The sequence below is a fragment of the Chiloscyllium plagiosum genome, unplaced genomic scaffold (genome assembly GCF_037043375.1).
Source record: "Chiloscyllium plagiosum isolate Xiang-an unplaced genomic scaffold, Cpla_swu_hap1 HiC_scaffold_33, whole genome shotgun sequence".
Classification (NCBI taxonomy): domain Eukaryota; kingdom Metazoa; phylum Chordata; class Chondrichthyes; order Orectolobiformes; family Hemiscylliidae; genus Chiloscyllium; species Chiloscyllium plagiosum.
The window spans coordinates 252168-264408 of NW_028270171.1; the positions used below are offsets into that span (position 1 = coordinate 252168).

Genomic DNA, 12241 nt, shown 5'->3' on the forward strand with positions numbered 1-12241 from the left:
ATAATAGCATCGAGCAGCATTCAGCCGGAAATTCAGGTGAAAGCACTGAAAAGTTGGAGAGATATTAATTGTCTTTCACGGTCTGCTTTTCAGCCCATCAATAATGGGAAATGTTTGCAAGTCCACAATCTGATTCTGATCCTTGCCAATTTCAAGACAAGTGCTGAATCATTGCTTGACGTGGTTATAGGAAATAAAAGAATTGCTCCAATTTTGACCAGCTGAAGCTTCAAGTTGAAGGAAAAATAAATATGCATTTTCACCCTACAGTTTTAAACACACGAACATCAAGCCATAAAAAGAATCTTGTGTGAAGGAGTCTGAAGGAAATAATATTGAGTAGTGTAAGTGTCACAAAGCTGGTCCCTTTTTTTTAAAAAAGCTGTTCCTTTTCTCAAGGATACTGTGTCCTTGACCTTTTTCAGAAGGATCGTAAACAGGCCGGGCTCCGATTGACTAGTTTGGTACAGAGATGGAAAGGATTTTGAGGCCTTTTGTTTATATGTGAACAGATGAGACTTCAGGCCAAAGTGGTCATGCTTTAAAAGTGACCTGTATAATGGAAGGGGAGTGGTCAGCTCTCTAGCTCAGCAGTTCAGTCGAGAACCAATTGGGAATTCAGCTGTGGAATGTGTGAACAGGCTCTCTCCCTTTCTGGATAAAAGCAAATTACTGCGGATGCTGGAATCTGAGCTTTGACAAAGGGTCAGTTAGACTCAAACCTTCAGCTCTTTTCTCTCCTTACAGATGCTGCCAGACTTGCTGAGATTTTCCGGCATTTTCTCTTTTTTAGTCTCTCCCTTTCTGCCTTTTTAACTTCAAACTGTAAGCATATGTTCCTTTCTTTTACCAGTGTTTTAAAGGGGTTTGCTTATTGGGACTGTTGTGTATATTCAGAACAGCATAATTAAGTCTGGTTTGGATAGACTGAGTTCTGTAGGGGTTCTTTATTCTGTTCTTTGTGTTATATTGTGTAACTTTGTGAATAATTTTTGTCTGTTTTAAAATCTGGTAGTCAACCTAGCTAACTTACTCTGGGTAATTTTCACTGTATGCCTACTGAAACAAATTGTAAATTTATCATCTGGGCTGCTTGCTTAAGAATGTTTTGAGTGGTCTGGCCCAGTCCATAACATAAGTGACAAACTTAGGATGATGAATAAACATCTTCCCACCAACTGTAGGAAGGCAATAGCCTAATGGTATTATTGTTAGACTATTAACCAAAAAACTCAGCTAATGTTCTGGGGGCCCGGGTTCAAATGCCATCATCCCATCAAATAGGTGACAGAATTTGAATTCGATAACAAATCTAGAATTATGGTTGTAATGATGACCATAGGATGGACAATAAATGCAGGCCTAGCCATAGTTGCCCCCACCCTGTGAGCAAACAAAAAAAGTTAGAATATGTTACTAGGATGTAACCAGAACTACTAGCCTCCAATGCAGTGTGTTCGGAACAGCTTAATCCCCATTTTACTCAAGTTAAGGGATAAACTGACACACTTATTTTCAGCAGCCAGCAAACTGTCATGGTAAACATGCTGGGAAGTTGTTACTGGGGCTGGAGCAAATGTAAATTCAGGTGTGGAGCAAGATGAAGGCTCATACAGTGACTTAGTGCTTAGCACTGCTGCCTCATAGCGCCAGGGACCCAGGTTCAATTCTAACCTCAGCTGACTGTCTGTGTGGAGTTTGCACATTCTCCTTGTGTCTGTGCAGGTTTCTTCTGGGTGCTCTGATTTCCGCTGCAGTCCAAAGATGTGCGGGTCAGATGGATTAGCTGTAGGTAGTTGCATGGGTCCAGGGATGTGCAGGTTAGATGGGTTAGCCATGGGAAATGCAGGGTTACAGGGATGAGGGTGGGTGTAGGTTTGGGTGGGTGCTCTATGGGTGTAGATTTAATGGGCCGAATGGCCTGCTTCCACACTGTATTGATTCTATAATAAGTAACACAAAATCTTGCTGCATCTAACCCGAGATACTGAGCAGAGAAAGGATTTGCATTTCAATTGCACTTTTTTTTAAAACTACCTGCTGTAGTTCACAAATAATGAAGTATTTATAAAGTGTAGAAAGAGCAATAATGTAGGAATAGTATGACAAATATATTTAACTCATCTAAAAATGTATTTATCTCATGTAACTCTCTGGATATTGGTTTCCCAGAAGGAGAAGGGTTCTATTCCCCAGCATTAGCATCATTTTCAGCAATGAACAAAACTCATTCAAATATATCAGACTCGGTTCAAGAGTGGAGCACCCAGGTACTCACCTTTACTCGGTCATTGGGATGGTTGAACAAGCCAATACGTCGAATTGTGCTCAAAATTGGATCTGTAGAGTCATCCAGCATGTTGTGTGTGCACACCGGAGGCAATGACTGGCGCTGAAGAACAGAAAGAAAAATATAAAATAAAAGAACTAATGAATTTTTCAGCAGAGATCAGTGCTTTTTCATTTTTGCCAAATCTGTCAAATGTAAATTACAAGATTAGAACCTGGGAGCAGCATTTCAGCTCCTTGAGCTTGTTTTGCTTTTGAATTAGATCCTGGTTAATTTGTAACTCAATTCCTTTTATCCATATCGTTGGCACTAAATTGATCACTTCATAGATTTCTAAAGATTAAGTTACGTCTAATGAATCTAAATGAATTTCTTGTGGAGATAACGAACATGGTAAATAAGCAAGTGTCTGTGGATTTTAATTACAATGACTCCTAGAGATCACTTAACAAGGTTTCACAAAACACACTGTTAGGGAAGATGAGGAATAATAAAATTCTTGGTAATACATCAGTGAGGATTAGTTAATTTGTAGGAAATAGAATAGCCTGCCAGTTGGGCTATCCTATCTCATGTGCCGTTCATCAGAGGTTACTGGTCCTCTGCTTTTCATTACATTTATCAATAACTTAGATAAAGATGGGAGCATCTTCTTTAAGTTCCACAGGAGATACAATTGAGAGTCTTGGATCCTTGAACATAAGGAACTTAGATCACTTTTCTAAATGATGAAAAGCTGGGGCTGTGGAGGATAAGAATGGCTTAAGGACCACATAAAGAAATGACAAACCAGTGCACCAATAGATAACATAAATGAGAAAGCCAACAGAACAGTATTAGCTTTTATCTTAAATGTGTGAGAGAAGTTAGGTTACAGCTGGGCAGAACTCAGCAATTTGAATACAGCTGTCACCTCAGCTTCAAGTCAAGTCCCTATAGTGTTAACAGACCGTAGAACTGTTCTATAAATAGAGATGACTGGTGATGACTTAATTGAGGGCCCCGACATCTCAAGGGAGGGGAGAAGTTGAGAACAAGAATCCATCATGGTAATCCCAAACAGCATGGAAATGGAACGCGCACACCTGATCTTTAGGGAATGCAACACAGATTTATCGAAACAATACAGGTGTAAATGGTTTCATTATGATGACAGAGTCTATGGCATTTAAAGTTCCAATTATGCTGGTGATTGTTTCATATAAACATTCTTCGATGCCATATAAACATTCCTGAAGAAGGGCTAATGCCCGAAACGTCGATTCTCCTGTTCCCTAGATGCTGCCTGACCTGCTGCGCTTTTCCAGCAACACATTTCCATCTCTGATCTCCAGCATCTGCAGACCTCACTTTCTCCTCATTCTTCGATGCCAGCAAGGTTTGGGCAGATTTGGAGCTCAGGTCGAGGTTCTGAATGTAGGTTTGCTCGCTGAAGTGGAAGGCTCATTTTCAGATGTTTTGTCACCGCACTAGGTAACATCATCATGATGCTCCAGATGAAGCACCGGTTGTATGGCCCGCTTTCTATTTATGTGTTTAGGTTTCCTTGGGTTGGTGATGTCATTTCCTGTGGTGACATCATGAATGATACCCACAACAGACTTTGTAAATACAAATTGGGAAATGTTGCGCCAAAGAATTTTACTTACTAATGCAACAGACCATGAATGGACAGACAATACAACAAGCCATCGACATTAGATTAGGTTACATTACATAGATTAGATTACATTACAGTGTGGAAACAGGTCCTTCGGCCCAACAAGTCCACACCGACCCGCCGAAGCGCAACCCACCCATACCCCTACATTTACCCCTTACCTAACACTACGGGCAATTTAGCATGGCCAATTCACCTGACCTGCACATCTTTGGACTGTGGGAGTAAACCAGAGCACCCAGAGGAAACCCACGCAGACACGGGGAGAATGTGCAAACTCCACACAGTCAGTCGCCTGAGGCAGGAATTGAACCGGGTCTCCGGCGCTGTGAGGCAGCAGTGCCACCGTGCCGCCCACAGTGACAAACACAGAAAATGAAAAATTAAGACCTGCAGAAAAAACTAGACAAACTTACACAAAATAATAACACAGAAGCATAGATTAAAAAAAAACTTATCTGCCCGACCCTTAACAGACAGTGCAAAAAGCAGTCTTAGCAAGAGGATTAAAATAAAACCTTCAGGATGCAGACAAGAATGATTTTTTAGCAGCATTCGAAACAACACAAAGATAACCGACTCTCAGAGGAAACCCAACAAAGTATCAGATGGACAGTCGCACGAACATTAAGCAGGAAATAGGAAGCTGAAAAATGTGTTGCTGGAAAAGTGCAGCAGGTCAGGCAGCATCCAAGGAGCAGGAGAATCGAAGTTTTGGGCATAAGCCCTTCTTTGGGAAGATTCCTGAAGAAGGGCTTATGCCCCAAATGTCGACTCACCTGCTCCTTGGATGCTGCCTGACCTGTTGCGCTTTTCCAGCAACACATTTTTCAGCTCTGATCTCCAGCATCTGCAGTCCTCACTTTTTCCACAGGAAAAAGGAAGGAAACACACAAGAATGGAAAGCAAACACACTGACTTGGATGCCATTTACAACCCCCTGAGAAAAGGAACAGGAGATGATGTCACCACAGGAAATGACATCACCAATCCAAGGAAACCCAAACATATAAATAAAAAATGGACTACACTACCAGTGCTTCATTCGGAGGCTCACTGATGCTGTTACCTAGTATGGTTTCAAAACATCTAAAAATAAACCTTTCAGCTCAGCGAGCAAGCCTACATCCATTCTTCAATGCCTTTCACCTTTGCTCCCTCTAAAACTTTTAACTACTTCAAATGCTTCATCAATGACCTTCCTTCCATCACAAGGTCAAAAGTGGGAATGTTCTCTGATGATTGCACAACGTTCAGCAGCACTCAACTCCTCAGATACTGAAGCGACCCATGCCCAAATGCAGCAAGTCTTGGACTATATCCAGACTTGGACTAACCAATGGTAAGTAGCATTCATATCACACAAGTACCAAATGCAACTAGAATGAATGTAACTAGAGCCCAAAAAAATAATCAGAAGCATTAACAGTACTAAAACCCACAACATGTCTGGTGTGACCACTGACCAGAAACTGAACTGGACTAGCCATATAAATACTGTGGTCATAAGACCAGGTAAGAATGTAGGAATCCTGCAGAAAATAACTCACCTCCCGATTCCCCAAATCTGTCCACCATCTACAAGTCAGAATGAGCGTGATGGAATACACCCCATTTGCCTGGAAGAATGCAGCTCCAACACCACTCAGAAGGCTGGATGCCATCCAGGATTAAGTAGCCCATTTGATTGGCACCAGATCCACTCCTTCCACCTTAACGTTCAGTAGCAACAGATTATATCACCTCCAAGATGCATTGCAGAAATGCACCAAAGATCTTCAGACAACACCTTCCAAACCCACAACCACTTTCATCTAGAAGGATAAGGGCAGCAGATACATGGGAACACCACCCCTGCAGGTTCCCCTCCAAGCCACTCACCATCCTGACTTAGAAATATATCACCATTCCCTCACTGCTTGTGAGTCTATGAATTGCAAGGGCTCAGGAAAGCAGCTCACCATCACCATTATCTCAAGGTCATTTATTAGAGACAAGCAATAAATACTGACCAGCCAGTGACACCCACATCCATGAATGAGTAATAAATAAATGTTGATGCAAGTTTCACATTTTAATCACATACGAAATCAAGTGCTTTGTTTTCTTTTTTTAAATCTGCTTTACTACTTTTTGTGATTTACACATTCTTATTGATTTCTTTGTTTCTGTAAACCACATATTTATTTGCTAAGGAGTTAAATTATCTTTTCATTCTTTAAAATGCATTGAGCTCACCAATTACACAATCATCCAACAGTTTGTGCCTACCTTTTTGAATTTTATCACTTCAGGAGGAGGAGCCGGCTATGTGGTCCTTCGAAACCCACTCTGCCATTCAATGAGATCATGGCTGATCTTTTTGTGATCTCAGCTCCACCTACCCGCTCTCTCACAATAACCCTTATTTCCTTTACTGTTCAAAAAATTACCTGTGTTAGCTTTAAATTATTCAATGAGGAAGCCTCAACTACTTCACTGAGCATGAAATTCCATAGATTCACAACCACCGGATGAAGACATTTCTTCTCAATTCCATCCTAAATCTGCTCCCCCTAAGTTTGAGGCTATGCCCTCTTGTCCTAGTTTCACACGCCAGTGGAAACATCCTCTTGACGTCTATCTTATATGTTCCCTTCATAATTTTATATGTTTCTAGAAGATCCTCCATCATTCTTCTAAATTTAAATGAATATAATCCCGTCTCCCGTCACAAACCAAACCCCTCAACTCCAGAAATCAACCCAGTGAACCTGCTTTGCACCCCCTCCGTCCTCTCTCAAGTACGGAGACCAAAACTGCACACAGTACTCTAGATGTGGCCTCACCAGCACCCTTTATAGCTGCAACATAACCTCCCTGATTTTAAGCTCAATCCCTTTAGCAATGAAGGACAACATTCCATTTGCCTTCCTAATTACCTGTTGTACCCGTGGACGAACCTTCCGTAATTCATGCACAAAGACACCCAGGTCCCTCTGCATAGCAGCATGCTGCAACTTTTTAACCGTTCAAGTAATAGTCCTTTTTACTGTTATTCCTAATGAAATGGATGACTTCACATTTATTAACATTGTACTCCATCCGCCAAACTACCTTGCCCACTAACGTAAACTATCCATGTCCCTTTGCAAAGTTTCACAGACCTCTGCATACTTTGCTCTACCACTCATCTTAACAGCATTTGCAAACTTTGACACACTATACATGGTCCCCAACTCTCAATTATCTATGTAAATTGTGAATAATTGCAGTCCCAACATTGATCCCTGAGGCATACCACTAAATTGCCAGCTCATTTATCCCCACTCCTTGCTTCCTGTTAGTTAGGCAATCCTTGATCCATGCTAATATATTGCCCATAACACCTTTCATCTTTACCTTATGCAGCAGCCTTTTGTGTGGCACCTTGTCGAATGCCTTTTGTAAATCTCAATATCCCAAATCTACTGGGTCCCCATTGTCCACTGTGCTCATAATGTCTTTATAGAATTCCAGTAGATTATTTAAGCATGACCTGCCTTTCATGAACCTATGTTGTGTCTACCCAATCAGATATTTTCTATCTAGATGCCTTCCTATTTCTTCCTTGACAATAAACCTAAGCATTTTCCCCACAAAGAAGTTAAGCTAACTGGTCTATAATTCCCCATTTTTTGTCTACCCCTCTTTTTAAACAGTGGCATCACTGTTGTTTTCCAATCTACTGGGACTGCCCCAGAGTTCAGTGAATTTACCACCAGTGCATTTGCTATTTCTCCCACTATCCCACCATCCACTTTTGGAATACCCTGGGATGCATTCCATCAGGGCCAGGAGATTTGTCTACCCTTAGCTCCATTAGCTTGTCCAATGCTTACTCTTCCGTGATGATTGTTTCCAAGTCCTCACCTACCCTTGTCTCATTGTCAATGACTGGCACGTTATTCATGTCCTCCACTGTGAAGACCAACACCAAATACCTGTTCCATGTCTCGGCCATTTCCTCACATCCCATTACTAAGTTCCCCTTCTCATCCTCTAAGGGACCAATGTTTGCTTTAGTCACCCTTTTTCATTTTTATACTTATAGAAACTTTTGCTACCTGTCTTTGTATTCTGAGCTAGTTATTCTCATAATCTATCTTACGTTTCTTTCTAGCATTTTTCCTGGTTTGCTGTTGATCTTTAAAGCTTTCCCAATCTTCTAATTTCCTGCTAATCTTGGCCACTTTGTATGCCTTCTCTTTCAATTTGATATCCTCCCTTATTGCCTTAGACACCCATCACAGGTTACCCCCTTTTCTACAGTCCTTCCTTTTCACTGTACCCTAACCCTATTGGTCATGCTAAATTGCCCATAGTGTTAGGTAATTCAGAGGGAAATGGGTCTGGGTGGGTTACTCGTCAGAGGGTCAGTGTGGATTGGTTGGGCTGAAGGGCCTGTTTCCACACTAAGGAATCTAATCTAATCTAAATTTTTGCTGAGCACTTTGAAAAATTGCTTTGAAAGTCCTCCACTGTTCATCAACTGTCCCACCATAAAGTTTTTGCTTCCAGTCTCTACTTTAGCCAGTTCCTCCCTCATCCTATTAGAGTCTCCTTTGTTCAAGCACAGGAACCTGGTATCGGATTTTATCACATTTTCCACCTGTATTCTAAATTCAACCATACTGTGATCGCCCCTTCCAAGAGGATCTCTAACTATGAGGTCATTAATTATTCCTGTCTCATTACACAGGACTAGATCTAGGATAGCTTGCTCCCTCGTCGGTTCCATTACATACTGTTCGAGAAAACTATCACGGATACATTCAATGAACCCCTCCTCAAGGCTACCTGAGCCACCTGGTTCAACCAATCAACATGTAAATTAAAATCTCCCATGATAATTCCCGTGCCATTTTTACATTTGTTAATTCTTTGTTTCTTGCCCTCTCCAATGTCATAGTATCATCACACCTTTTTAAGCTACACTTTCTAATTGGGTGTCATCCACAAATTTTGAATTGAATTTATATGACTCCAAATTGTGCATATGAATGGTGAACAATAGTGGTCCTGGCACCAATCCTTGTGGTATAATACTTTCCATCATTTTCATCTACTTAATGGTTGATCCAAGTTTAAAAACCAGCTGACTATCATACTGCTACCTCACCTCCACACAGTCAAACAGCACAGAAACTGACCCTCCGGTCCAACCAGTCCATGCTGAACATAATCCCAAACTAAATTAGTCCCACCTGTCTGCTCCTGGGCCATATCCCTTGAAACCTTTCCTACGCATGTACTTATCCTACATGTTATGCTGTTACTCACGAGTCAACTACACAATACCTTTCATTCTTGGAAGGGATGTGGGGATTTCTGTTGAGGCTGGCATCTGTTGCTCAATTGCCCTTGAATTGATTGAAATGTCCTACAAAGCCAAAGGGCAGTTAAGAGTCAACTACATTGAAACAAGTCAGGAGTCCCACGTAGGCCAGACTGGGATAGATGATTTTTCCTTCCATAAAGGATGTTAGTAAAACAGACTTTTTTTAAAATAACAATCACCATTAATTACGTGGTTACCATTAGATTCAATTTTAATTCAATATTTCATTAGATTCAAATTTCATTTCTGCCAAAGTGGAATTTAAACTCATGTCTCAAGAACAATAGTCTGTGGTCCTGGATTACTAGCCCAGTGACATAATCACTGCGCTACCTCAACTGAAGGCTTTTTTTGGAAATCCAGATATATGACATTTACTGCAGTCCCTTTATCTATCCTTTATGTTACATCTTCAAAGAAATTGATAGAGTTTGTCAAGCATGGCTTCATGACTTTTCCCATTTGGAATCTCACCTAACTTCATTATATTTTCAGAATTCATTCTTTTCTTTGAAATTAACATCCCCAGGTCAAATTTCCATTACCCTTCCATTACGCTTAAGTCTATATCTTTCTGGACTGTTTTTACTTCCTTTATACACCGACGTCCCTGTTTCACTATTTTCACATCCAACATTTAAAATGCTGTTCGAAAATTACAATTGTCAGAAAACCTGACATCTTTCCCCTGAGGAGATCTGAGCTCATAACAGTAAGCACAGGAATTAAGATGCAATTCTCAACTGATCCCATAGGACGGCATAAGTAAACATTGAGCACATACAGACGCAAATCCATTCATCACTTTTAAGATCTGGCCTTCCCTATTCTCTGGACAAATATTCTTCTCGATCGAACTGGGGAGTAATCCAGCATGGTGTCAGTCCTGAGAGTGCTAGAGTTTTAGACATTACAATATATATCGCTCCCCTGACTTCTTTTCACAAATTATGCGTATTTATCTAGTGTCATTCATAGAACATAGAACATAGAAAAGTACAGCACAGAACAGGCCCTTTGACCCACAATGTTGTGCCAAGGTTTAATCCTAATGTAAAATATAGTAACTTAACCCATGCACCCCTCAACTCACTACTCTCCATGCGCATGTCCAGCAGTCGCTTAAATGTCCCTAATGACTCTGCTTCCATCACCACAGCTGGTAAGGCATTCCATGCATTCACAACTCTCTGCATAAAGAACCTACCTCTGACATCTCCTTTATACCTTCCTCCTAATATCTTAAAGCTATGACCCCTCGTGCCAGTCAATCCTGCCCTGGGGAAAAGTCTCTGGCTATTGACACTATCTATTCCTCTCATTACCTTGTACACCTCGATCAGGTCTCCTCTCTTCCTTCTTCTCTCCAGAGAAAAAAGTCCGAGCTTATTCAACCTTTCTTCATAAGGCAAGCCCTCCAGTCCAGGCAGCGTCCTGGTAAACCTTCTTTGCACCCTCTCCAAAGCCTCTGTATCTTTCCTTTGGTAGGGCGACCAGAACTGAACACAATATTCCAAGTGTGGTCTTACCAGGGACTTGTAGAGATGCAGCAAAACCTCACAGCTCTTAAACTCTATCCCCCTGTTAATGAAAGCCAAAACACCATATGCTTTCTGAACAACCCTATCCACTTGGGTGGCAACTTTGAAGGATCCATGTACTTGCACACCCAGATCCCTCTGTTCCTCCACACTTCCAAGAATCCTATCTTTAATCCTATATTCAGCATTCGAATTTGACTTTTCAAAATGCATCACTTCGCATTTATCCAGGTTAAATCCATCTACCATTTCTCAGCCCAACTCTGCATCCTGTCTATGTCGCGCTGCAGCCTGCAGTAGCCCTCTATACTATCAACGACACCTCCAACCTTTGTGTCATCTACAAATTTACTAACCCACCCCTCAACCTCCTCATCCAAGTCATTTATAAAAACTACAAAGAGCAGAGGCCCAAGAACAGAGCCCTGTGGGACCCCATTCAATACTGACCTCCAGGCAGAATACTTTCCATCTACAACCACTCTCTGCCTTCTGTCAGCCAACCAATTCTGAATCCAGATAGCCAAATCTCCCTGTATCCCATACTTCCTGACTTTATGAATGAGCCTACCATGGGGAACCCTATCAAATGCCTTGCTGAAGTCCAGATACACCACATCCACTGCTCAACCGTCGTCGACCTGTCTTGACACCTCATGATCATACGACATTCCAAAGTGTTCTACAGTCAACAAAATCACTAAAGTGGAAATTACAGCAGTCAATTTATACACAGAAGCTCCCACAAACAGTAATGTGGTAATGACCAGACAAACGTTTTTTTGAAAAGTCGGTATCAGGATGTATAATCAGTTAGGACTGTATATGATTCCCTTTGTTTTTGAAATAGTGCCACTGGATTTTTTTTTAAAACAGTAAACTGACAAATTACAGCAATCCATTGGACCATATGCTTTTTGTTCTCCCAATTTAATTATCAATTTTCTCCTCCCTTTCTCTCTTTAAATGTTTTTGCATCTTCTTTTGATCTTATCTTATAATGTCATGTTCACAATGTTGGTCTACCTGGTAAATACAGAACAAAGTAAATGTTCAATATTTCTTAAATTACATTATTTGTGAATTTATCATGAGTAGCCTTTCTCTGGCTTATCCTAATTTTGTTACAGATGGTACTGCAGAAAACTTTTCCACTTCTGGCCTTCCTTTTTGTGTTCCTTTTAATTTCTTTGTTTGATATTCTAGTGTTGTATTCTTTCACAGAACAAATTAGAGTTCTTTCAAGGAGCATGCGCACACACAGCTGTTGAACAACTTGTTCTGCACCAGGTCACTCCCTAATTCTAATCCACATGTCATGAAACACAATTAAACAACATTTAGGGACAGACAGAGTACATACATTATACTTAATCTGCTATCACAGTACT

At 40.9% G+C, this 12241-nt stretch overlaps 1 protein-coding gene across 2 annotated transcripts in view; it reads right to left on the reverse strand.

Moving 5' to 3' along the window:
* LOC122542418 (glycogen [starch] synthase, muscle-like) overlaps positions 1–12241 on the reverse strand; it is a 93715-nt gene that overhangs the window by 43330 nt on the left and 38144 nt on the right. For both annotated transcript variants that reach the window (XM_043680106.2, XM_043680104.2), the window contains one exon: positions 2279–2392. In XM_043680106.2, the coding sequence (XP_043536041.1) occupies positions 2279–2392 (114 nt within the window). The remainder of the gene's footprint in view (positions 1–2278; positions 2393–12241) is intronic.